Below are 27,827 nucleotides of genomic sequence, written 5' to 3'. Positions count from 1 at the left end.
TTGGGGCTGAGATACAGAATGGGTGGATGTTGTCATGATTTCCTCACATTGTAGACTAAGTGATTGAAATTGCTTTATCTACTTTTCAATTTGCATGTTGCTTCGGAGCAATCTGAGGAGCTATGTACATATTCTATATTATTACATTTATGATTGATATATTATCAGCATTAACTAATATAGAAAATAAATAGAAAAAGTTAAATATAAATAATGTTGAACTTGTGACACAAATGAGGAAACTGACATTTCAGACTGGTAACTCATTGTAAACTCACATGTCAAAGACCCTGCCTACACTTGTGGTATCATTTAAAAAAAAAAAATCCCATCAGTTCAGTTGAACCAGTGTTAGAACTGGTGGAAGGCCTAATGTAGATAAAGCTCCTGTGACAATACCCATTTTACCACTGTGCTAACTAAACTTGCTTTTCAGCATACCAGATGCTCATCTATACTAGAGCTCCTGCTGGTTCATCTGTACTGGTGTTAAAATTATGGGAATTTTTCTGGGGGGGAATAGCCAGGCCATTCCTTAACCAAGGTATTAGCCTTGCTACAAAACACCTCTGAAGTCCTCTATATGCGTGTCAATGAAACTTCTGGGGGCAGTGGTGATCCAGCTGGGGCCATTTTTATTTACAGCACAAACAGCCATAAAGTCTCATCTACACTGACCTCATAGCTATCTTTTAAAGGCTGTGTGTATACCCAGTCCTATGAATCACTGTATTATATGGTTTGTCTGACTTGTGTAGATGTGACCAATTCCATGTTAAAACCTAGAGAAGCTTCAGTTTTCCCAGATATAAAATTGCAGCCAGCAGAGGAGGTGAAAGCACGTTTAGAAGCTGTTTTCCCCCTTGTGCCCAACGATGGGGTTGTGCAACATGGGAAAGTCCACATTTGCCAAGCTATTGGGAATCAGTGTGCATTTCTGTTGTCTGTTGGTATTGATATCAACATCAGCAGGAGTAAAGAAAAGAATGAAAATTAAACTGTCCAAATAAAATAATGAAATAAATAAAATTAAAGGACACAGAAAACAGTAAGTTCCTCTACATGGAAAATTTTAGGCCAAAACCCCAATGATTGTCATTTTAACCTCCAGTGTCTCAAGATTTTTGATGCCTAACCACTTTAATGTTACATCTTCAGAGAGAATGTCATTTGAGTTGAAGACTGGTAGCTGTTCAGTGTGACACAGTACTTACAGACATACAGTACATTCCTGTTAAGCTCCTCATTTCACCAGATCTTTTCATTTCCTTTTGAAGAAACACGCTTGGTTGCAGCATTCTCAGGTTATGGATGAAATATATCTATATTTTTTCGCATATGAGGAGAAAATTTAGAGTGGGAAACCCAAATCACAATGTACCTTTTTTAATAGCCCTATGTCATAAATATAAAGGGAAGGGTAAACCCCTTTGAAATCCCTCCTGGCCAGGGGAAAGCTCCTCTCACCTGTAAAGGGTTAAGAAGCTAAAGGTAACCTCGCTGGCACCTGACCAAAATGACCAATGAGGAGACAAGATACTTTCAAAAGCTGGGAGGAGGGAGAGGAACAAAGGGTCTGTCTGTGTGCTGCTCTTGCCAGGGACAGAACAGGAATGGAGTCTTAGAACTTTTAGTAAGTAATCTAGCTAGGTATGTGTTAGATTATGATTTCTTTAAATGGCTGAGAAAAGAATTGTGCTGAATAGAATAACTATTTCTGTCTGTGTACTTTTTTTGTAACTTAAGGTTTTGCCTAGAGGGGTTCTCTATGTTTTGAATCTAATTACCCTGTAAGATATCTACCATCCTGATTTTACAGGGGGGATTTCTTTATTTCTATTTACTGCTATTTTTTATTAAAAGTCTTCTTTTAAAAAACTGAATGCTTTTTCATTGTTCTCAGATCCAAGGGTTTGGGTCTGTGGTCACCTATGCAAATTGGTGAGGCTTTTTATCCAACATTTCCCAGGAGAGGGGGGGGTGCAAGTGTTGGGAGGATTGTTCATTGTTCTTAAGATCCAAGGGTCTGGGTCTGTAGTCACCTAGGCAAATTGGTGAGGCTTTTTACCAAACCTTGTCCAGGAAGTGGGGTGCAAGGTTTTGGGAAGTATTTTGGGGGGAAAGACGCGTCCAAACAGCTCTTCCCCAGTAACCAGTATTAGTTTGGTGGTGGTAGCGGCCATTCCAAGGATAACGGGTGTAATATTTTGTACCTTGGGGAAGTTTTGACCTAAGCTGGTAAAGATAAGCTTAGGGGTTTTTTTCATGCAGGTCCCCACATCTGTACCCTAGAGTTCAGAGTGGGGGAGGAACCTTGACACCCTATTCCACTGCATCCATACTAATTTGTTGTGAATAAGTTATATTACGTCACTTTCTCTGTCTCTCTCAAAGGAGATGGGAATGAAGAAATCAGCAACATGATTCATAACTATATCAAGGAAATTGAAGATCTCAGGTACTAGTACAACATGCTGTGGTATTTTGAGTCACATTTATGGGCAGGAAAAACCTTTCAGAATATAGATGCAGCCATTATATCACTGGCGGGGCTGAAAATGAACATTGGAAATAGCTTTAGGGTTTAGCAGAACCTGGTAACTTTGTATAAGTATTGGTATTTGAGAAAATACTTAAAAAACAAACAAACAAACAAAAAAACCAAAAAACCACACCATCACCTTGATAACAAAAGTAGAATCTAAAATCATTATTGTACATGCCCTGTATTTTTAAAGGAAAATAAAGATTGTTATGAATTTAACTGGTAACTTTTTTGGACTTAACCTCACTGTTCCTTAAAGGTTACCTTGCAAGTAGTGATCCAGCCCAATTCCCATGTAGCATTAGTGAGCTGGTAGGGTCATGGTATGAAATGGTATGATCCCTGGAAATGTCAGAGTGGTTTTTCTTAATACTTTATATGTGTTCTACAATGGCTTAGAATTTGTTTTTAAGTTTGAAGACAGTTTGGTTCAGGTGCTGTAAAACTATATTATTTATATATCCATAGTATTTCTAACTCCATGATATCTTAGAGGCCTTTTTTTAATGGTTTTGTTTTCTTTTGTTGTTAGAGCAAAATTATTAGAAAGTGAAGCAGTTAATGAAAATCTTCGACGCAGTCTGTCAAGAGCTTCAACAAGACCATCATATTTTGGAGGCCCTTCAGCATTTTCTGCTTCTGTGCTTTCTTCAGAAAAAGAGACTTTGGAAATTCTTGATATAGCTAAGAAAGATTTAGAAAAACTGAAAAAAAAAGAAAAGAAGAAGAAAAAGAGGTAGCATTTAAAATCCATATTTTTAAATGTTTTAAATCCTTTTTATGCAAAGGGATGTATTTTAACCAGTGAGCCTTAAAAATGTATTGTGATACTTGCACAGGATAGGGGTGTAAGCTGCTTATCCTGCAAACACTTAAGCACATACTTAACATTATGCATGTGTGTTTCCACTGACTTCCTTTCTGTAAAATTAAGCACACAGTATTTGCAGAATCAGAGCCTCTATCCTAGTGCATGTTTCTATCATTTGAAACTCAGAATAATTTTGAAACTATAATAGCACAAATTATTTGTGTTTTGTCTTCACGCAAGTCTGAGATTTCAGTGAGAGAAAATAACTATTTTGTATACTCCGTTGAAACAAGGAAGTAGCTCGCTTCAAAAATATCCTGAACAGCTGTTGGCAAGTCCATTAGTAGCTCTTGAATGGCTTCTTTTGCTTGTACATCTTCAGCTTCTATCCCTGTTTTTATTCAAGACTTCCTACTTCACTGTGACACCATGCTTCATTATTTTCTTTTATTCAATTTCTAACCCATTGAAATGTGCACAGACATTGATATCTGTTCAGACTGCAAGGATCCATTCATTGATACATTGATTCCTCTAAATCTCAAATAGTTCTCTTTTCTCCGAAATCTTCCCATGCTTTTAATTTATTATGTCATTTTTATTGACTGTTGAAACTTACACAAATAAGTAATCAAGAATTTTCACAACTTTTTAAAAAATCTGCTACAAATATGAAAAATTGAGGTCAGTAGTTCTGTATAAGGAAGATCTATTAGATTGAGTCCCATATCTACAAAAGTCATAACCACAAGAGGTGACTGACAACAATACTGACTGTTAGTTGTAGAAATTTACCCTTTCTCATGGTCATTAGGTTCCTTTGTGCCTACATCTGCAGGGAAGTTTCAAATTTTTTTTTTTTTTTACACACACACTTGTATCTCACCTCTTAGTCAGATGTCTTTTTATGAATCCTGGAAGGTGCTGAGCATTGTAGTCCCAATCCAGCAAAACACTTTGGTATGTGTTTAAATTTAGGCATGTGTGCTGAGATTTACTCTTGTTTTAAAGTTAAAAAAACTATGTAAGTGCTTTGCTAAACTAGAGTCTGAGTGCTCAGCGCTTCTCAAGGTCAAGCCCATAGAAGGAACTGGTCACTTGAAGGTTTCAAGGAATCTTTACCCAATGTACAGAATTACACAAAGGGGTATGTACTTTATTTATTTATTTTTTCCTTTTTTGAAGTCTCTGGTATTGACCATAGCAGCAGGAGCCCGAACTCCAGAATTGGCCAGTGCTGTGAGCCAGATCCTTGGCTGGTGTAAAACTGCTTAGGCTGGTTATCAGGGCATGTGCTCCTATATGTTTTACACGTCTATAACATGTAAATCATGTCCTTGTTTAATTCCTAAGCAATAGAATGATTGTTGTAGTCTGCTCAGATGGGGAGGCTCAGAAAATGCTGCATTTGGGTTCACTTTTGTATCCTTGCAATTATTGAATGGGATCATGGTTTATTAATACCTGTATGGTTTGTGTAAAGTATACAGCTATATAAATTGCTGTTGTGTGTGTAGTTAAAAAACACACTGGAAAAACCCCTTGAATGGTGAGAAATGTTCGGATTTGGGGGATCATACAGGTATGGTGTGATATTTGTTAACTATGGATTCCTCCCATCTACTTAATGAAACTGCACAATGGGCGTTTGTGGTAGAGGTTTCTCTACATTTGTTCCACTGCAATTTCAGTAGTCAGCAATGGATTAGCTAATGAATTATAAATGGACAAATTGCCCTGAAGTTTGGGGATTCTTTCCTCTACTCCTGTCTCCTACAGGCATTTAGCTGCTCTACCTGTACTGTACCTTGTTATGGATTTCATTCTTTTAAAGTTGCCTGACTAGCATAGCCCTTGTACGTGCATAATGTTCTGAAGATTTGTGCTGTCCCATGTCACCCAGTGGCACCCGCAGCCGTACGTACCTTACTCACAGTGTGTACCATTGGCTCTGTGTGGAGACCCAGCAAATGCCACCTCCCCTCTGGGCCATGCCTGGGACAGCAGCATGGGTGGCCCCATAGCTGGGGACTTGACACCCACGGTGGAGGTGTTGGGCTGGGGCACCTAGATCCCCACCCAATGGAGGAGCTAGGGGCTCACGGAAGTGCCAGGGTCCTAGCCCACATCGCTAGGACTGTGGCAGGAGTTCCCCCGTTCAGTAGGAATGCAGGCTCCCCAGACCAATACTTCCTGTGTAGTTGGCAGGGCCACCCATGCTGCTGTCTTGGGCGTGGCCAGGAGGGAATATGGCAGCTACTGGGTCTCTGTTCACAGCAGGATGGGGGTGGGGGTTTGGCCCTCCACTCCTCCTTTTGCACCCCTTCCCTGCCTCCCCTATGGTCAGTGCTGCTGGCACCCCCCTACTTCCACCAGGGCAGTGGGGGAGCTCTTGGACTGGCTGAAGGGTCTGAGTGTGCACACTGACCGCAATGAGCCACTGCCTGAGTCTCCTCCCTGAGTCAGGAGGGGCATGTGTACCATTTGAACAAATTCTGAGGGTGCCCTGTGTCACCAATTTTTATGCAGTATCATTCTAGTCACATAAGTCAGTGTGACTAGTGATGCATCATCTTAAATAGGTATTTCTCAATCACTCTAAGGTAGCCTAAGTGCCCATTTTTGAAGGAGCAACAGGTATTCAGTGCTTAGAATATTTAGCCCTTGATGAGAACCTATCATAGAACTTCTTGAATTCAGAAATCAGCTGGCCAGCGTGGCTGTGGAACTGTCAGATATCTAAGTATAGTGTTCTCCAATCAATGTGACCTAAACTCTCAGTTTCTGGGGTAATTTTCCTTTCCTCTTTCAATCTTTAGTTATTTTTACATATTTCATAACTTTTTGGATAACTGTACTAACTGTTCTTGATTTAACCTCTATCACATTAGATTACTGATAAAATTAAATAGGTATCAACATGGTTAGTATTTTACGTTAGAAGGTGCACAATGGAAAGTCATTCCAATAAATTCCAACTCAAAATTAGTTCATAATTTGAATGTGAGGTCAAAATTTATAAAATATTTTCAGTAATTTAAGACATTTCTGCATTATTGAAGTCATTCACAGATCTCCTTACTGTAATACATCTCTCATTTTAAAAAATTATTAGTACTTTTTCCCATCCCATCGCTTCTGATTTGTACTTTTTTGTTGATGTTGTAACAAGCGATAAGTGGCAGATACATTTTTAATCCCAGAAGAGTAAACTATAATATTTTGCCTTAAAACCTTTAAAAACGCAGCAACTGCAAATTGCAGATGTATTCATAGGTTATGTTCAGAATGTATCATTTATAGTTTTACTGTTAGAAGTGGAAGTTTTCTGCATATTGTTCTTTTAATGCAAAGTGTATATATAGATGCCTGTAGCTTATTCTAATATACAATTAATGTATTGTTTGAGTCCTAGTACATAGCGGGGATATATATTTTGTTAGTATGGTTTAAAGGCAGTACTTTTTGAAGTTTTAAAACAAAATTTTGGTAACGGCCTCCTATGCTGATTTAAAGGGCCTTTTGAAAAGCAAAAGAGACGAAACATTTATCTTTGAAGATCATACTTTTTGAAAGCTAATTAGAAATGATTCTCAAAATAAAATAAGCAGTTGTGTTTCCAAAAAACCCTTCACTAGTGCAACTTGAGGTATAGACAGCTACAGTGCTTTATAATGCCGGACTGGTCAACCTCAGATACTAGAAACACTGCCTAGGGTACATCAGCTCTTTTTTTCCCTCTTTACTTTCCAACTGCACAAAATGTATTGCCTTTTTACTATTGTCGTCTTTTGATGGTATCTTTTTAAATTTTATTTTAAAATCCACAAGCTCATGTATCATTTTTACCTTCTTACCACTTTCGCTTTCACTGTCTGGTTTGTCCTTCATTGGTTTGGCCTTCCAATACTGTACCTCCTGCTTTTGAAGGCTACAGAAACTTGAGGAAAGCAATCAAGAAGAAAGAAGGTTGGAATATTTCCCAGGTTTTTAATTAAACTGTAATTTAAATTAATTTAGTTGCCATACATGAAAGGCAATTCTAGCAGTAGATTCATAGACACATATAGAGTAGTTCATTGGGGCTTTTTAAAACTGTTTTTTTCTTTTCAATTAACACTTTTTTGTTTAAACAGGAAGAAACATACTGTATGTAACTGGAGGTCAAGGCTAACTGTGGGCTCTTACCCTGTTCACACAGAATCACAGGGTTAGAAGGGACCTCAGAAGGTCATCTAGTCCAACCCGCTGCTCAAAGCAGGACCAATCCCCAATTTTTGTCCTGGAACCCTAAGTGGCCCCCTCAAGGATTGAACTCATAACCCTAGATTTAGCAGGCCAATGCTCAAACCACTGAGCTATCCCTCAGTGTTGGGGAAGTAATGCTTCTAGCCTTTGAGGCTATGTATATAATACACACTAGTTTTAGCAGTGTGTAGTGTGTGTGTGTATATATAGCTACACACTGCAGTGAAAAGCAAGCTGCTTCCACCCTACAACATGTAGATACATGTCACTGAAACATTCCAACAGTGGGGAAAGGCTTCAGCAGATCTTGCTGCCAGAGCCTTTCACTGCATGACTCTGGCAGGGGGGCAAGACTCTGACGGGGGGAGGCACTGGGAAAAGCAGTTGGCAGTGTAGACAAGGAGGCACAGCATGGGCAAGTAGAGAGCCATGTAGGCATGTGCTTTGCATACATACCCTTACCCATCAGGCATGTATTTACTCTCCTAAGCCTTGCCTACCTAGTTACTCTTATTTATAACCGTCCTGGGAGGCTACATGAGTATGTACACTACACAATGCCAAAAGGAGCATGCAATGTTAATGTACCCTGAGAATAGCTGGAGGGTTAAGCAGACATCCTTATTACAGTCCCCAGTAATTACAGTCCCCAGGTTGAGAAGTACTTAAATTCTGAAAAACATCTGGTCATCCCAGCTACATGAGAAGGGTAGTAATGCTTCCCTATAAGAAATGAATGGAGAGAGATTAAAATAGGCCAAAAATAGTTTTCATAATGGCACATAAGGCTTGATCCATGTTTCAATGAAGTCACTGCAAAATTTCCTTTAATTTCAATGGTGTGTGACTGAAATCTCAAGGCCATCAGACTTGCAGACTCCTTCCTGGAATCTGAAAGTCAAGCTGGGTTCTTTTTGGTATCATGTATCATCAGCAGTAAAGATTCTACAATTGTAATTTTGTTAATAGTTCTATTGATGATGAATGGACCAGAATGGAATCCAGCTAGCTCTGTCGTGCTAAGAGGAATAAAAGTAAAATAAGCATTTATAACTCTGAATACACACGGGAAGCAGATCTGCTGCGTAAGATGGTGCCATGTATACACTTAATGTTAGAAGCTCACTTTAAAGCTGACTTACAAAAGTCATGTACCAAATGCCAGGCACTTCATGAATGTGCTGTGTATCCTCAGTTGCCAGACTGAGTGACGTTCAGCAAATTTACGTAAAAACATAATTATTTCTGGTTTGGTGATATCCAGCCTGCCATTGCTCCCTGGCTCCTGATCTGAGATGATGCCCCAGCGTGTACTATGCTGTGATATAGTACTTATAAATCTGTGTTGGAAAGTCAGGTTCACCAGTACAGGGTCAGAAAAGTTCAATTTTTAATATATGATTTGTTTTTTTCCAAGCAATTACTCCTTCAAAAATGAATAATATATAAAGAAAGGACATGGAATATATTTAAGAATTATTTGCCCTGCCTGCAATGGGCCAGTTTCAGTTGGCCTCTAGAACAGTTGTTATACCACAACATGTTATGTGCTGGGTATCATATTGTGTCAGGAGTCAGTCAACCCAGGTGACTCTAGAAGCTGTAGAACCTGAAAGAATAGAAATAAAGATGGTTATAGGTTATAATGTGCTAAATGACCCTTTTATATTTGCTACAGAATGAATTGTGTGTGTGTCAATGAAGAACTGGAATTTGGTACTTGACTTTTTGCGGGTCACCTTTTAACTGTGGGTTTTGCTTTTTCCATCATGACCTGGAATTTAAAAGAATAAAGTACTTTTCAAATGGTAGTACTTATAATAGTCAGTTTTAACACACCAATCATTATAGTTCACATCTTCAAGAGAGGAAAGGGAATACAGATGTGTGGCATCTAAGTAAGAGTAAGCAATATTCTAAACACGGGAAGCATGTAAATATACTTAAAAAAATCTAAAATGCCTACTTGACAAATGAAAAAGTTGCTTTTTAAAACAGTGTCCTATTGCAAAAATCCTATTCAGGGTTTCTTATGATATTTTATTGTGCTTCAGTGCCTACTTTAAGCATGCTTTCATGTATCTGTATGTAACAGCTCCAAAAAAGCAATACAGTTTAATAACTTAGGATTCTGTTTTTCAAGCCTTATGCCTGAGTTTGCAGAGATTCTACAGTGTAACAAATCTGCTGCATGCTAAATCACACACAAAATACTCTTCTATTATGTGTAGTAGAAGTTATAGGGATACATTGAGACTTCTATCCAAAGTGGGTTCTGCTATAGTATATGGAGATTTTTATTCCTATTGCTTAAGTTTCTAATTACAAAATTAAAAATCCAAAGGTAAAAGCTAAAATTATTTTATGATCAATAATGCTGCTGTACAAACTAAGATAATGTAGGGGTAATTAAAAATCAGGGCATTATTTTATCTGTAGAGGTCTAGAAGTTATGTTTTCCCAGCGCTCAGCTTTATTCACTTGGTTAGCTGCATTTTGTATTTCTCCTTTCTCTGGAGTATCATGTTTTTACAAGTGCCAAAGGCAGGTTATTGGTTTAGGGGAAAAAAAATACTATCATAGCATCAATGAGCTAATATTTCATTTGCACTTTCTTTTAGTAATGTTAAAGAGGAGAACCCAGACAACGAACAGGAGAAAAGGGATGAAAAAAGCACTTCAGAGAGAGAGAATCATGAATTGGAAGTGGTAAGTACTTAAAAGGTGATATACTGGCTCATAGTCTGATTTGTTACCCTGCTTCCATGTGCTTCCAAGTTAATCTAAGTATCAAAGGGAGGTGGGGAAATGTACATTTTTGTCCTAATTTTCGCCCCTACTTATTTACAGGAAGAAATTCAGGAAATAAGTGATCGTGAGGATGAGGAAGAAGACGAAGATGAAGATGATGACATGGAAGTTGTTGAAAGCTCAGATGAATCTGATTCTGACTTAGAGGAAAAAGGTGACATCACTTCAGTATTTTTGCAGAATTTTATAAAAAATCTGCTTTGTCTGGGTACCCCATATTTGGGCGTAGATGATACTGTTTCATCTGGTTCTGGCACTTCCCTTCTCCATGATGACTTTCCCTTTGGCAGGAAGGGAAGTATGCTCAACATCTCTTGAGCCTACTATCAGTAGTATTCTGTGAATTATCTATAATGCTGTGCCCTTCCGTGGGCTCCTAGAACGTTTCTTTACATTGCATCTCATCTTATTGCAAGAGTCCTGAAGTGCCCTTGTGCAATTCATCCAGGTTTGTTCTATAGCCCAGTAGAAGCAATCTGATACTTGATTTATTTCTCTAAACCTTTTGTTTAGAAAAATATCCTCAGTATAAGATTAAAACACTAGGTTAATTTGCTTCATTCTGAAGAACACCATGGATGAGGTGATACCCAGCACCTGTTAATTCAGCTGTTTTCAGAGTTTAATTCTGAAATGATAAAGCTTATCTGCCGAATTCGTTATGAAGAGACAGAGGCTTCCTATATAGAAATGGTACTTGGCACAAAAAGCTCGTGTAGGCATTACGCACAAATCAGGATTTACCCTATATGAGCACAGAATCCGGGACTCAGCCCAGCCCAACAATCTGGCTCATGAGAAGTAGGCCGGGGAACACTCTATGTATATCGATCCTTTTCTGATTGATTAACATTCAACAGGAACTTTAAAAGGGCCCCAGAACTTGGAGTGTCCCTGGCTGACCGCTCCATTTTGGAGCACAACCACAGAAGCCAGGGCCCATTGGCTTATAAACCTAACACTGCAGTCAGGGCTAGGGGACCCCCTCGCTTTGACTGAGACAGCTCCTCTCTTCTCTCTGGAGATAAGATACACCTTTTCAGCAGCTGGGTTAGGCGGTGAGAGAGGGGGACACCACTGCAAAATTCACTAACCAGTCAAGACTTCCTCCCTACACTTTCCTGAGCTTGCTGTTGGAAGTTTCTGCAGCTTTGGAGCTGAAGGAACTCTTGCAGACTGTGTGAGCTGAGCACAGGGAGGGACATGGTGTCAGAGCTGGGAGTTGAGGGTAGTTGATGGGAGTTGTGAAACAAAGATAGCGCTAATCTGACATGCACAAACTTTCCCATCGTCCTACTAAATTCCATATTTCACAGAATTGGTATGGTGAGCATGAGGGCATTGTTTTGTATTTTTCTGGATCTCAAAAAGTAGAATTACCGAGGTGGAGATTCAGCAACTGTTTCCTTCTGTCAGGGTTACAAAATACTCAAAATCCTTATATGCACAATCACTTATGCAGCACAAAATTATACATAAACAAGCATTAAACTCCAAATAAGCTGTGACTGTCCAGAATGTGTTCATTTGAGCATGACAGATTTTGCATGTCAACCCAAAATTAGTACATGATCCAAGCATATTAGGTGATACAAGTTTTTTGAGGCATCTGACATTTGTACAACTCAGAAGAGTATGACTATTTATTGCCAGGTTGGCCCCAGTGTTTGGTAGTTTATGCCAAATAATTTGGCTTTTCAAAATCCTTGGCTTTTGGAAAAAATGCTTTTCATGCAATTATATTTTGATTACCCTAAAGTTACAGGAGGTATCTGTCTAGATGTTTATATGGCCCTCATTGCCATAGAATCTGAGTGCCTCCATTTTTAGAATCTAATTTTTCTTTTTTTCTTTTAGAAAATTATCAGGCAGATTTAGCAAATATCACTTGTGAAATTGCCATAAAGCAAAAGCTGATAGATGAACTAGAGAACAGCCAACGAAGACTACAGACTCTGAAAAAGCAATATGAAGAGAAGCTAATGATGCTACAACATAAGATTCGAGACACTCAACTTGAAAGAGATCAGGTTCTTCAAAACCTGGGTAGGACTTACAACTTTATTTAAATCATTTTACTGCAGTATCTTCAAGACAAATTATTTGTTACTTTCCCTCTATACATATAAATTGGTACTGCATCAAAACTGTGAGGCGAAATTATTTGAAAACTAGCTACTATCTAGAGTCATTTTCTAATCTTTGTTAATTTTTCAGTTTTAATAATACTGGTTTTTAAGTTTTTGTTACTGTTTGGTACTAGGGATAGGTGAACATGTATTTTCAATTTCTCGCGAGTTCTGACTTCCTTTCACATAGTTTAGTATTTGTATTCAAATAAGTTTCTCTTTCCTTTTCCTTTTGGTCACCCTAAATAAGAGAAGAACCCAAACCACAACAGAATAGTTCAGTGGTGCAGTCAGTGCTCTATGCCCCTGTCGTGTCCAGACTAATGAAAGGTTGTGCCACTGCTTGTCCTGTAACCCTGGGTGCCTCACAGTGCTCTGCTGCAGTAGCTCCCTATCTGGATGCTCCCAGCCAGCAGACAAGACGCACTTTTGTCTCTACCAGCCTTGGTTTCTGCTGGCCAAGTGACCCCAATATATCCCCAGTCCTGAATTTCATCAAAACCCTTTGCCCTGAAATGTCTAGCCCCTTCCTAGAACATTTAGAGGAGTAATAAAGTTTGTTGCTCCTTTAAAGAGGCAAAAGTACAGCAGCTTGTTGTTAATAATCATTTCAAGTCAATCCCAGCACTGGGTTGATTTAGAATAAAAGTAAAACAAGTTTATTTAATCAAAAAGAGAAAGTTTTAGGTCAGTTCAAGTAGAAGGGATAAAGTCAGAATGGTTACAAGCACTTAAAAGTAAAATACACTTTCTAGTGGCCAAGACTTAACTCCACAAGCTAGAGCCTTGGTTCAAGGTAGAGAACCTTCCACAGAAGAACACAGTGCTGGTTTCCTCTGTCTTCCTTGGTGAAAGATCTTTACCTAAGCAGGTTTCTCACCTATATTCAGTTCAACCCCTTGGCTGAAGGCCCCATCTTTCTCAGCTTGCAAGAGCTCCAACCCCATGTGTCTATCCAGTGATGGATGCCAAGATGAGTTCTTCTTTCTCCTTATATCTTCCCAAACTCACTGTTTTGTCCTCAGATTCAGGATGACCTCCTGCTGTACTTCCTATCCTGTGGACTTCCTCTTCCTCTGTTGATTCATATGTAAATAGGGCTTCCATTGTTTTGATTCCAAAATGCTACCTTTTCTCTTGTTTGGGGGAAAACCTGTTTCTCCCTGTGTTTGGTCTCAGACTTTAAAGCATAATATCATTGAGTATCCATATTTTCTCATTTAGTGCTAATACATATGTTTCACAATGATATTAATCACTAGTGTCTCTCAGAAAGGACTTTACTGGCTACACTTTTATAGTACAGTAATATTTTGTATAATCAGTGGATTCAGTTACTTATAATTTGAGGTTCAGACCCACTACCTTTATTGCCCAGTAAATCATGGAAATGTATTCTCATATAAAGTTCCTTTTCTCCTTCTTGGAAAAGACACCATGTGGTTTGGTGAAGACCTCATCCTGGTTCTTCCCCCACTTGTGATAGTTGAGTCATTATCTCCTCCCCGGTTAGCTTGATGGCTTTGTTTACCTTATGTGTAAATACATCTTCACTGTGTCTGCCTGATGACCAGGCTGGTGAGCCAAGCAAATACATATTCCATTATCTAGGGAAGACTGGCCTTGTGCATTGCTTGCCAAATACATACTAAGAATATAATTCTAGCACATATCCATAACTCTTTGTACACATCCCATACATTCATCGCACAAGAATGTTAATGATCAGTGACTTATTAATTTTCTAGTGATATCTTACATGACACCTTTTAGATACAGATTATGACAACCGTGTGATAAGTCTAGTGAGTATGTCATGCCTGACAAGAGCTCCTGACACAGAATAGTGACCCACAAATGGGTCTCTGTGTCAGCCCTGATTTAAGTGATGGATGGCTGATAAACTGCCACTTTATTTTGAATAACCCACAATTTAAAATAATATTTTAACTGTTATACAGGAAGTGTTAACTTTATTCTGCTTTACTCAAATTTTATTTACATGTTCATTTTCAGCAATGCCGAGCAGTGACAGCCCCCACGAGCTTCTGAAGGGCTTAGGAGTGGTTGGCACTTTTGAAAATCAGTCCCAAGTCATTGCATGTTGCAAACACCTCAGAAACATAGGCCATTTTTGAAAATGTTGGCCTTAACTTACATCAGGGGATCTCTTCCTGTGTCTACTAACCACACCACCATTTTTAAGCTCAAGCAGATAACCGGACACACTTTGAATAACAGTTACAGTCCTGGTCCCTAAATCAGTGAGCTGGAGAAATAGCCTGATGTGTAGCTGCAGTTAAGGGTTTGTTCTACAGCATCAGCTTGAGTATGTGAGTATCACATATATGGGCAACTGTTCTTTAAATAGTGCTGTCCAGGGGCCTAAGCTAATGCTCATAGTAATCAATGCAAGGACTTACTGCAATGCATTGGTTCAGTAGGCATTGAATTACATGACTTGTTCTTTGCTACTGTGTGTTAGACTTGGATTTAATTCTGAGGTTCTTGCTGGAAGAAGCTGGAGACTTTCCATGTACAAGTTATTCAGCTGTTATATGGAGAAAGAGAAATTCACTGGGTGTACCAAGCCAGAAATGATGGGTGCTTTTTCTGACCACATCGCTACCAGCAGCAGCTTTCAGTGGTTTTTGATGATGTAAGAAAATCTGATATAGCCTGTGGGTCCTGGAACTTGAAGGGAAGAAGACATTTTAATTTACACTCCCACAGACGCAGAGGTCTATTAAGCGGACCAATCATTTTGAGTTGAGTCCTTTAAGATTCTGTCAGTGTTGCTCTGTACATTGGCCAGAGAAGGTCAGAGTTGGCACCCATCATTAGTTTCCTGTTCAGATTTGCTTGGGTAAACTGTAGTGTTGGGGGGAGAGAAAAGTGAGAATCGAGCGCTTAGAGACTCCAACTCCTGTGTCCAATTTAGACAATGTGTTCAGTATAGCAGAAGAGAATTCTTCTGTTTTTGTTTTTAATTTGGTGCATGTGCCTTCAGTGCAAGAAAACCAGAGGATATATTAAAATTAGAAACCAATTAAGGATATAAAGCTGATTGTGTTAGTACTTGATAGAATCATAGAATCATAGAATATAAGGGTTGGAAGGGACCCCAGAAGGTCATCTAGTCCAACCCCCTGCTCGAAGCAGGACCAATTCCCAGTTAAATCATCCCAGCCAGGGCTTTGTCAAGCCTGACCTTAAAAACCTCTAAGGAAGGAGATTCTACCACCTCCCTAGGTAACGCATTCCAGTGTTTCACCACCCTCTTAGTGAAAAAGTTTTTCCGAATATCCAATCTAAACCTCCCCCACTGCAACTTGAGACCATTACTCCTCGTTCTGTCATCTGCTACCATTGAGAACAGTCTAGAGCCATCCTCTTTGGAACCCCCTTTCAGGTAGTTGGAAGCAGCTATCAAATCCCCCCTCATTCTTCTCTTCTGCAGGCTAAACAATCCCAGCTCCCTCAGCCTCTCCTCATAACTCATGTGTTCCAGACCCCTAATCATTTCTGTTGCCCTTCGCTGGACTCTCTCCAATTTATCCACATCCTTCTTGAAGTGTGGGGCCCAAAACTGGACACAGTACTCCAGATGAGGCCTCACCAATGTCGAATAGAGGGGAACGATCACGTCCCTCGATCTGCTCGCTATGCCCCTACTTATACATCCCAAAATGCCATTGGCCTTCTTGGCAACAAGGGCACACTGCTGACTCCTATCCAGCTTCTCGTCCACTGTCACCCCTAGGTCCTTTTCCGCAGAACTGCTGCCTAGCCATTCGGTCCCTAGTCTGTAGCTGTGCATTGGGTTCTTCCGTCCTAAGTGCAGATACATTACCCAAAGCTATAGCAGTCATCAATCCTGGGTAGAGACTTCACAGCAGTATGGAAGATAGAAGCAGAATGGCAAATTTAAATAGTTAAAGCTGATTGGAGGCTACTGCCAGTAAGCTACTGACTGCAGAGGTAACTCAGTATTGACAAAGTGAAGATATTCTCAACAAATTAGCAGATAAGAGCTCTCCTTTGTTATTTAGGTTCCGTGGAGTCTTGTTCAGAAGAAAAAGCAAAAAAAATAAAGTCAGAATATGAGAAAAAGCTCCAAACCATGAATAAAGAACTGCAAAGACTTCAAACAGCTCAGAAAGAACATGCACGATTGCTTAAAAATCAGTCTCAATATGAAAAACAGCTGAAGAAACTGCAGCAGGATGTGACTGAGATGAAGAAAACTAAGGTTTTTTTTAATTTGGTTAACATTTGATCAATGGGAAAGGGATTGAGAGCCATTTTCTTGCTCTCACATTAAAGAAGAAAAAGGTATCTCTGGGAGGAGGTAAATTACTGAAAGTACAGAATAGTAATAGGAGATTATAGTATGAAGAAAATGCTGTTTACATGAGTGACAGGAGAATAAAAATGTTTTGATTTAAAGTAAATGCCCTCTGTTAAGGTGGTTAAGAGATTGTTTATATGCAGGTTCGCCTGATGAAACAAATGAAAGAAGAGCAAGAAAAAGCCAGGATGACAGAATCTAGAAGAAACAGAGAGATTGCACAGCTTAAAAAGGAGCAGCGCAAGCGAGAGGTGATTTACAGATAAGATGTGAATGTTCGTAAAGCTTTCTGTACAGTTGTAAACATGCTCATTATGATGTGAAATATGTCACGTTTCTTCCTTATAAACACAAATCCCCTCCTCTTGCCATTAAACAAGATTTTGCTTGACATCTGATGCCTTTTAGTTACATTATGGAAATCCTGCCTCCAAGCTTCGAGTAGTAACTATTACTGAAAACAAACAAAGGCTCATTGTAGACAGAATTTGGAAATAGCATTGGTATATCTATCTGTTCACCCCAGCCAAGTTATCTATTTGAGGGAGGCAAGTCAAGTTTTGAGGTGTTTTTTCCCATTATAACCATTCTATCAAATAATGGGCAAGAAATTTTGCACCTGGGTTTGCCGATTTTCACAACAGTTTTGCAAACCTATATTAGCATATATTGGACTTCTTTTTCAGTTTCAAGCTGCTAATGACAAATGTTGGAGAGAAAAATATTTGGCTTATTCATTGTTGTTGTTCACAGCATCAGCTCAAACTTCTGGAAGCTCAGAAAAGAAATCAAGAAGTTGTTCTACGCCGCAAAACAGAAGAGGTATTGTCTTACAGCACTTGTGTGTCCTGTCAGATCATAGTTATTTGCATCATTTACGGTCATAAAGTCAAATTTATAATGCTACAGGTGTTCGTAACATGTCTTGGTGTCCTGCTGTTTCAGGTTACAGCTCTGCGTCGACAAGTAAGGCCTATATCCGATAAAGCAGCTGGGAGGGTGAGTCGGAAGCTGAGTTTGCCTGACCATCCTATTCAAGAACCAAGTTCTAGTGTGTCATTTGTAGACTATGATGGATCAAGATCAGCAGCACAGCAGAAGATGAGAATTCCTGTGGCCAGGGTCCAAGCATTATCGGTAACTGCAATGAATGGAACCAGGTAAAGATTAGGGCTGTCAAGCGATTAAAAAAATTAATTGCGTGATTAAAAAAATTAATTGCGATTAATCATGCTGTTAAACAACCAATAGAATACCATTTATTGTAAATATTTTTGGATGTTTCCTACATTTTCAAATATATTAATTTCAATTATAAGACAGAATACAAAGTGTATAGTGCTCACTTTAAATTTATTTTTATTACAAATATTTGCACTGTAAAAAATAAAGAATTGTATTTTTCAATTAATCTCATATAAGTACAGTAGTGCAATCTCTTTATCATGAAAATTGAACTTACAAATGTAAAATTATGTACAAAAAAACCTGCATTCAAAAATAAAACTATGTAAAACTTTAGAGTCTACAAGTCCACTCAGTCCTACTTCTTGGTCAGCCAATCACTCAGACAAACAAGGTTGGTTACAATTTGCAGGAGATAATGCTGCCTGCTTCTTGTTTACAAGGTCACTTGAAAGTGAGAACAGGTGTTCGTTCGCATGGCACTGTTGTAGCTGGCGTTGCAAGATATTTATGTGCCAAATGCACTAAAACTTCATGTCCCTTCATGCTTCAACTACCATTCCAGAGGACATGCGTCCATGCTGATGATGGGTTCTGCTTGATAGCAGTCCAACGCTTGTTCATTTTCATCATCTGAGTCAGTTGCCACCAGCAGAAGGTTGATTTTCTTTTTTGGTGGTTTGGGTTCTGTAGTTTCCACATCAGAGTGTTGCTCTTTTAAGACTTCTAAAAGCATGCTCCACACTTCATCTCTCTCAGAGTTTGGATGGCACTTCAGATTCTTAGATCTTGGGTCGAGTGCTGTAGCTATTTTAGAAATTTCTCATCGGTACCTTCTTTGTGTTTTGTCAAATCTGCTGTGAAAGTGTTCTTAAAACGAACATGTGCTGGGTAACCATCCGAGACTGCTAGAATATTAAATGTATGCAGAATGCAGGTAAAACAGAGCAGGAAACATATAATTCTCCCCCAAAGGAGTATAGTCACAAATTTGATTGACACATTATTTTTTAACGAGCATCATCAGCATGGAAGCGTGTCCTCTGGAATGGTGGCTGAAGCATGAAGGGGCATACAAATGTTAGCATATCTGGCATGTAAATACCTTGCAATGCCGGCTACAAAAGCGCCATGCAAACGCCTGTTCTCGCTTTCAGGTGACGTAAATAAGAAGCAGGCATCAGTATCTCCCATCAATGTAAACAAACTTGTTTGTCTTAGTGATTGGCAGAATAAGAAGTTGGATTGAGTGGACCTGTAGTCTCTAAAGCAGGGGTGGGCAAACTTTTTGGCCCGAGGGCCACATCTGGTTAGAGAAATTGTATGCAGGGCCATGAATGTAGGGCTGGGGCAGGGGGTTGGGGTGGAAGAGGGAGTGCGGGGTGTGGGAGGGGGTGTGGTGTGCAGGAAGGGGCTCAGGGCAGGAGCTTGGGATGCAGGAGGGGTGCGGGGTGTGGCAGGGGACTCAGGGCAGGGGATTGGGGTGCAGGAGGGGTGCAGAGTGCAGCATGGGGCTCAGGGTTGGGGCACAGGAGGGGTGTGGAGTGTGTGGGGGGGCTCAGGGCAGGGGATTGGAGTGCAGGAGGCACGTAACAAGAGGCTCAGGGCTGAGGGTTGGGGTGCGGGGTGGAGGATGCAGGTGGGGTTCGGGGTGCCCTGGCTCCACGTCACTCCTGGAAGTGGCCAGCATGTCTGGCAGTGGCTCATGGGGGTGGGGGTATGCTGACCTCACCTGTGGGTACCACCCCTGAATCTCCCATTGGCTGCGGTTCCCCATTCCTGGCCAATGGGAGCTGCAGAGGGCAGTGCCTGCAGGTGAGGGCAGTGCACGGAGCCCTCTTCTCCCATCCCTTTCTGGGGACATGGTGCTGGCCATTTCCGGAAGTGGCGCCGGGCCAGGGCAGGCAGGGAGTCTGCCTGCTGGAAATCCCATGGGCTGGATTGAAAGCCCTGACGGGCTGGATCCAGCCCGCGGGCCGTAGTTTGCCCTCCCCTGCTCTAAAGTTTTACACTGTTATGTTTTTGAGTGCAGATATGTAAGCAAAAAAAATCTGCATTTGTAAGTTACGCTTTCATGATAAAGAGATTGCACTTCAGTACTTGTATGAGGTGAACTGAAAAATACTATTTCTTTCGTTTATCATTTTTACAGTGTATATATTTGTAATAAAAAGTAATATAAAGTGAGAACTGTGCACTTTGTATTCTGTGTTGTAACTGAAATCAATATTGAAAATGTAGAAAAACATCCAAAAATATTTAATAAATTTCAATTTGTATTCTATTGTTATAAGGGCAATTAATCACAATTAATTTTTGAGTTAATCATGTGAGTTAACTGTGATTAATTGACAGCCCTAGTAAAGACTAAACATACTTACTTATTTTACAATTTTACAATTTATAGCAGACGTTCCTATCCTATCCTATATTGTAATGGCTTCTATTTTACAGTCTGGTGTCACTTCCTATTCCCATAAAATGATACTATGCCCATTAACTTTACCAGGAGCAGGATTGAGCCTGGCATATTGTTATATAAGGTAGAACAGTACAAAATGCCATTTCAGGACGAGTCATACTTAAAAATCTAAATTTTTTTAAAATTCAGTTGCCATACTCAACAAAATGTCATCAGTGGTCCAGTTACCCATCTTATTCTTAAGAACAAATAACATCTCAGGAAAACAAAAAATACAAATAGAGTTACACTTACTGGTTTCAGAGTAGTTACACTTACTGATGGTCTGGGATTTGTACTCTGAAGCAGACTTGCTTATTTAATTGAAACTGGTCCTCAGATGGCAGAAGTTCCTTATAAACCATTGCTTGAATTTCCATGATGCTTGCTTTGAAATGCTACAGGACTTGACATATGTTTTGAAGTGCCAAAGAAGTACATCTGCAGAGGACTGATTAGAAGCAGGTGGATGTGGAGTCAAGGTCTGCAAAAAAAAAAAAAAAAAAGTCATGTTGTCTTTAAATTTAATAATAATTTTGCATTGATAATTTGCAGTTTCAGAATCTAAACGGGACAATGTAGTTACATTCAGTAATGTGGCTCTCTGAATTAACCATAGGAAGAAATACCAAAGAAAAGGAACAACTGTCAGAGTTTATTCCTCAAAGGCAGCCAGGATGAAGTGGCAATTACTTGAACGCAAAGTGACTGACATCATTATGCAGAGAATGACCATTTCCAATATGGAAACAGATATGAATAGACTACTTAAGGTAGGGTATTTATTATGCAATATCTTACATGCTATTGTATTAAAATAGCAGAAAGCAGATCCACTTTCTTTTATCAGTAGATTACTTGTTCATATAGGACCTGCCAAGGTGATTCAAAGCCCATCGAAGTCAATGGAAAGGCTCCCTCTGACTTGAGTAAGCCTTGGTCTAGGCCATAGGTCAGAGGTGCTTGACACCTTGTAGGCACAAGTGTATAAAGTGATTTATTGCCAGAAGTGTTTGAATCCTAGCGTAGAACCCAGAACCATCAAACTTTACTGAGATAAGAAACAAAACAAATATGCTGTAGGTGTCAGGATCTAAAAACACCTTATGCATGTGTTGTCAAATACATTCACGTCCTCCATTATTCCTCTCCCACTGCAAAAATGTACACTGTGGTTACCACGTAACCAGAAAAGAACAAAAATAAATAATAAAAATTATATTTGACTTAAGTATGCAATCTTTTTATTTAAAATTTCTCTTGGAAAATAGCAACGTGAAGAACTTACAAAAAGAAGAGAGAAGCTTTTGAGAAAAAGGGAGAAAGTCATCAAGGATGATGGTGGAGAAGCAGACAAAAATGTCCATAACATCAATGAGGAGATGGAGTCACTAACTGCAAATATAGATTACATCAATGATAGTATTTCTGACTGCCAAGCAAACATTATGCAGATGGAGGAAGCAAAGGTAAGTCAAGTGCTAAGGTTTAGTAATAGTAACATGTACAACTAGGAAATCGCATTAGCCTTGAGAGTGTTTTATTCTATGGTGAATTTTGCCTTGGTATTTCATGCATTATGCAACATACTCATTATGTTGTTAAGTTAAAATATGTTGAGGGGATGGTTGATATAGGTAGTGTTTGTACAGTGGGGTTTTCAGATATAAGTATTACCTTTGATTATATAATTTAAGGTAACATTGCAGGGCCTTTTAAATGCCAAAGCTGATATGTCCCATTCTGCTGACATTAAATACTATGGTTCTTGTGACAAAAGCTCACAAATTTAAATCCTCCTTCCACAGCTGGCTGTTACAGGACAATCTATTTCACATTCAGAAGACACACTTTAAGTTGTACTTGATTATTGTCTTATACATGAGTACATAAACATGGAGAAATAGTTTTACTTTGTGTAATGACCCATCCACTCCCAGTCTCTAATCAAGCCTAAATTAATTGTATCCAGTTTGCAAATTAATTCCAATTCAGCAGTCTCTCGTTAATTAGGTTAAAAGAACGTATCTCATTGACTATCATTGTTTTTGAAAACCCATCCTGAATCTTTAGTGTTAATATAATTCATATCTTAAAATAGCAGCACTTGTGTCATATGAATAGGATGTAAATTCCCTGACTTTTTTACTGTTGTGCATGTAGGAAGAAGGAGAGACCATGGATTTGTCTGCAGTGATTAATGCCTGCACGCTAACAGAAGCTCGATATCTTCTTGATCACTTCCTCACAATGGGCATTAATAAGGTAACACAGGGAGTAAAATATAGTATGCTTTCTGGTGAAGCATTTTGAATTGTACTTTACAGGTATCTGCATGTTGGATCTATAACGCTTTGACTAAAACATAAAAAACATATTTCAGGATGAAGTGTGCAAAAAATACTGCCAAATTATGAAATTCTGCATATTCAACTATGCTGCCATATCACAAATTGTTTCCAGGGAAAAGAGCTGTAGTTTATTCTCTGCCTCCTGCCTCACGCAAAAAACCAAGTGTTATCATCAGTCACTTTAAAGAAATAAGACAATTAGGAAACACACTACTAAGACCTATCCAGGACATTTTTTTCAAAAATCGGTGTCTACGGCTAAGCTCCTAACTCCTTATTAAGACTCTTAAATAAGTGAGCTGATTTTCAAAACAACTGAGCACCCTGCAGCTCTCAGTGACTTCAAAGGATGGTGCTGGGTGCTCAGAACTTCTGAAAACGAGAGCAGTTTTAAGGATCCTAACTTTAAGCAACTATTTCTTAGAACTGTAACTTAGCTTTTTTAAATAACAAAACTGGAGTTACTTATTGCTCTCTGGCTATTTTCCGTCCATATAACATACACATTTGATAAGACTTGTGGTTTTGAACATAGCAAGATGACTTTTTTTCTTAATGTCTGGAAACCAGTGAATAATGACTTCAAAGTGAGTGAGGTCACTGCATATTTGATATTTTATAATGTATATTTAATAGCTACAGGTATATCTGCTTCCCCTCTTACATATCAGAGGTGTATCTAGGACATCAAATATCAATTGATATCTACTACTTCTTCTTTGAGTAGTGTCCCTCTTGGTGCCCACTGTAGGTGTATGTGTGCCCCTGCACCTCTAATGGGAGATTTTTGATAGCAGTGTCCATTGTCCATTAATCATGGAGCAGGTCCTCAAATAATCAATCCTGAAGCACTTGCATGAGAGGAAAGTGATCAGGAACAGCCAGCATGGATTCACCAAGGGAAGGTCATGCCTGACTAATCTAATCGCCTTTTATGATGAGATTACTGGTTCTGTGGATGAAGGGAAAGCAGTGGATGTATAGTTTCTTGACTTTAGCAAAGCTTTTGACACGGTCTCCCACAGTCTTCTTGTCAGCAAGTTAAGGAAGTATGGGCTGGATGAATGCACTATAAGGTGGGTAGAAAGCTGGCTAGATTGTCAGGCTCAACGGGTAGTGATCAATGGCTCCATGTCTAGTTGGCAGCCGGTATCAAGTGGAGTGCCCCAAGGGTCGGTCCTGGGGCCGGTTTTGTTCAATATCTTCATAAATGATCTGGAGGATGGTGTGGATTGCACTCTCAGCAAATTTGCGGATGATACTAAACTGGGAGGAGTGGTAGATACGCTGGAGGGGAGGGATAGGATACAGAAGGACCTAGACAAATTGGAGGATTGGGCCAAAAGAAATCTGATGAGGTTCAATAAGGATAAGTGCAGGGTCCTACACTTAGGACGGAAGAACCCAATGCACCGCTACAGACTAGGGACCGAATGGCTAGGCAGCAGTTCTGCGGAAAAGGACCTAGGGGTGACAGTGGACGAGAAGCTGGATATGAGTCAGCAGTGTGCCCTTGTTGCCAAGAAGGCAAATGGCATTTTGGGATGTATAAGTAGGGGCATAGCGAGCAGATCGAGGGACGTGATCGTTCCCCTCTATTCGACATTGGTGAGGCCTCATCTGGAGTACTGTGTCCAGTTTTGGGCCCCACACTACAAGAAGGATGTGGATAAATTGGAGAGAGTCCAGCGAAGGGCAACAAAAATGATTAGGGGTCTGGAACACATGAGTTATGAGGAGAGGCTGAGGGAGCTGGGATTGTTTAGCCTGCAGAAGAGAAGAATGAGGGGGGATTTGATAGCTGCTTCCAACTACCTGAAAGGGGGTTCCAAAGAGGATGGCTCTAGACTGTTCTCAATGGTAGCAGATGACAGAACGAGGAGTACTGGTCTCAAGTTGCAGTGGGGGAGGTTTAGATTGGATATTCGGAAAAACTTTTTCACTAAGAGGGTGGTGAAACACTGGAATGCGTTACCTAGGGAGGTGGTAGAATCTCCTTCCTTAGAGGTTTTTAAGGTCAGGCTTGACAAAGCCCTGGCTGGGATGATTTAACTGGGAATTGGTCCTGCTTCGAGCAGGGGGTTGGACTAGATGACCTTCTGGGGTCCCTTCCAACCCTGATATTCTATGATTCTATGATCCCGCACATACGCTCTCCCTCCTTCATGGTCTGCCTCGAGGCTATCCAGCACTGCGCAAGCAAACCCCCCGTGACACTGCACCCCATATTCTTCACAGTGATCTTATTATGGTGTATTTTATGCAAGACAGATTGTGTGAGGTGTCATTGGAAAAGTTATGATTTGCTGAATATGATTATCCTATTTGTATGCATGTATCATTTTTGTATCTGAAGTTACGACTATTGACTAGCAGAAATGGGCTTATTCTGGAAAACACCCACAGCCAACTTTTCAGGTACAACAATGAAGAAGCCAGATGGGGCTGATGGCCCATTAGCAAAGGCAATGGATTGTGGCATAGCTTAACCTTCCGTGGGTGTTTTGGCCAGCCTGTAAGCAATGGCTGCTGAAACTCTACAAGGTCATGTGACCAGACCACATGTCTCTGGACTCAGTATTGGGATGTCAGTATTTTTCTACAAACCGGTCTGGCCACCAAGTTTTGAAACAAAGGATTCCTGCCATATGCTAAAGCTATATAAGGCAGGGAGTGACATCACCTGTGGTTCTTGACTCTCCACACAAGAAGACACCTGGAAACGCTCGAGGAACAAATACTGAACTGAGGGAAGAGCTAGACCCAGTCTAAAGGGATTTCTAGCTTGTGTATGAAAGACCTGGGGAATCCAAGCTGTAAAGCAAGTGCAGCTTGTCCCATAAGAATCTGCAGCCCGCCTGTATCATCAGCCAGGGTGAGGATTTGGCTAGTTCATATCCTATCTTTCTAGTATCTTAGACTTAGTTTACATTTTGTTTATTTACTAGGTAATCTGCTTTCATCTGTTTGCTATCACTTACAATCATTTAAAAATCTGTCTTTTCTGGTTAATAAACTTATTTTATGTTTTAATCCAAACCAGTGAGCTTTGACTGGAGTGCTTGGGGAAAATCTCTGTTTGGTTACCACAAGTGTGCATTGCCCTCTTCACATTGAGGGAGATGTGGACTGGGTATTAAACCTATGTACTGTCCCGATTTGACCGGGGCAGGACGGTACTGCTCTGGGGTTGTAGGATAGGAAGCTGGTGGTTAGAAAGCCTGGGTGTAACTACAGCTGGGTGTGTCCCTACCTGTGTGAATGCTGGTGAAAGTGCAGGTTGGAGGGCATTGCAGCTTGTCACAGTAGCACAGTGTGAGAGGGAGCCCTGGCTGGTGGGTCAGAGGGCTTAGTGATATCCCAGTTCCAGGTGGCCCCCCGGGGGGAACAGGTCATACCCCCACCCTCAGTTCTTTCTCAACTGCCTTTGGCCTTGAACAGAGCAAGCAGTTGTCCCTTCCTTATCTGCGTCATTAGCATAAGTAGTAGTTGCTTTTGTTTATTTTGTTCTCCTTAATAGTGTTTCCTTTCTTTACTCCATTGGGATTAAAGGAGAAAAAAGAAAAAGAAAGGGAAAAAGAATTCAGTTTGTTTCCTGCCCAGTCTCGGGGAATTTCTACCCTCCCCCCACCCAACCGGGTGTTTAGAAGAATCTAAGTTTTTTCATTTAAAAAAAAAAAGAGGAGGAGGAGGAAAGAAGACCTTTCTTCTGCATTCCTCACTGCTAGAAGATGATAGTTCCCAGCCCAGTGGTATGCCCGGCTCTCCTGGCTCCAAGAGGTGCCTCTGCTGCAAGGAGTTGATTGTTGTAATGGCCAGACACTCTCACTGTGTTTGGTGCTTGGGAGAGTCCCACAGAAGTGCTTCCCCTGCCACAGCTAAAACGGTAGGAACTGGGAGCTGAAGTGAAAACTTCTCCTTATGGAGAAGGCACTTCAGTCTCCAGGGGATTCCGGTACTGACCCCGGATCATCTCTGGAGCCTTTAAGTTCAAAGGGAATAGAGTCGTGAAAAAAACCAGCATATGCCCCCTGTAAAAAGGGCGCTGAGTCATTGTTCAGCCAGAAGGGTTCCCCAGTGCTGCCACCTTGGTACCATGGCACCAGAAAATATTCCCCAGTTCTGCCACCTGTTTTTTGGCAGGCGAGTTGTTGGCCAGCCAAAGGGGTTCCCCAGTGTGGCACCTCGGTACTGACAGCATTGTTAGCTCTGAAGCCTGGTACCCAGAAGGGGGCCTCTGCTATGAACTCGGCTGCACCGCCTGAAGAAGCCGCGGGCTCAGGCTCTGAGGCAATAGTACCGCCCTCTATGGAGAGAGACAATTACCATACTGTCTCTAAAAGAGCAGCACAGAGAAAACTTTGGTACCAGGTGCAACAAAACTTCAATCTAGGGAATGATCTGCACCTTCTTAACCATTGGTACTGACAACATAACACGGACACTCCTCAGCAGTACCAAGTGAGCCTACAGCACCACGTGAGCTCTGGTACTCTGGAGATCTGTGACCCCGATACCCAGGGAAAGACAATTACTGTACCATCTCTAAAAGAACAGCACCAAGAAAACTTTTGGTACCGGGTGCATCAAATCACTCATCTAGGGAGTGTTCTGCACCTTTTCAACCATCGGTACGACAAAGTACCACGGACACTCCTCTGTGGTACCAAGTGAGCCCATGGTACACATGAGCTCCGGTACCCTGGAGACCTGATGGTTGGGGATCCCCAATCTCCAATACTTTGGAATCACTCTTGGCATGGGCTGTGTACCACCCATACTCTAGTCAGCACTGCCCTTACCCAGTGACGAGTCTGACAGTGGCCAGGAGGAGGTCATTTCCCTGGTCCCTCATTGTGGCCCACCATCACAATACAAGCGTCCTCTTCAATTCCATTGGGCCAACCCATGATCATGGTACAAGCCCCCTGAGGT

At 40.5% G+C, this 27,827-nt stretch overlaps 1 protein-coding gene across 9 annotated transcripts in view; it reads left to right on the top strand.

Moving 5' to 3' along the window:
- Positions 1 to 27,827, top strand: part of KIF21A (kinesin family member 21A) — a 184,307-nt gene that overhangs the window by 96,457 nt on the left and 60,023 nt on the right. For 5 of the 9 annotated variants that reach the window (XM_048836296.2, XM_048836302.2, XM_048836301.2 and 2 more), the window contains exons 10-22: positions 2,395 to 2,458; positions 3,078 to 3,281; positions 7,287 to 7,325; positions 10,226 to 10,313; positions 10,455 to 10,569; positions 12,273 to 12,461; positions 16,597 to 16,796; positions 17,039 to 17,146; positions 17,649 to 17,717; positions 17,841 to 18,055; positions 21,161 to 21,314; positions 21,813 to 22,010; positions 22,705 to 22,806. In XM_048836296.2, coding sequence (XP_048692253.2) covers positions 2,395 to 2,458; positions 3,078 to 3,281; positions 7,287 to 7,325; positions 10,226 to 10,313; positions 10,455 to 10,569; positions 12,273 to 12,461; positions 16,597 to 16,796; positions 17,039 to 17,146; positions 17,649 to 17,717; positions 17,841 to 18,055; positions 21,161 to 21,314; positions 21,813 to 22,010; positions 22,705 to 22,806 — 1,745 coding nt within the window. The remainder of the gene's footprint in view (positions 1 to 2,394; positions 2,459 to 3,077; positions 3,282 to 7,286; positions 7,326 to 10,225; positions 10,314 to 10,454; positions 10,570 to 12,272; positions 12,462 to 16,596; positions 16,797 to 17,038; positions 17,147 to 17,648; positions 17,718 to 17,840; positions 18,056 to 21,160; positions 21,315 to 21,812; positions 22,011 to 22,704; positions 22,807 to 27,827) is intronic. The other 4 variants (XM_048836300.2, XM_048836299.2, XM_048836303.2 and 1 more) reach the window with 1 other exon arrangement.

The sequence above is a fragment of the Caretta caretta genome, chromosome 1 (assembly GCF_965140235.1).
Source record: "Caretta caretta isolate rCarCar2 chromosome 1, rCarCar1.hap1, whole genome shotgun sequence".
In the NCBI taxonomy this organism is placed as follows: Eukaryota; Metazoa; Chordata; order Testudines; family Cheloniidae; genus Caretta; species Caretta caretta.
Note: the sequence above shows the minus strand (reverse complement) of the source record. Positions and strands in the feature narration are given on the sequence as shown.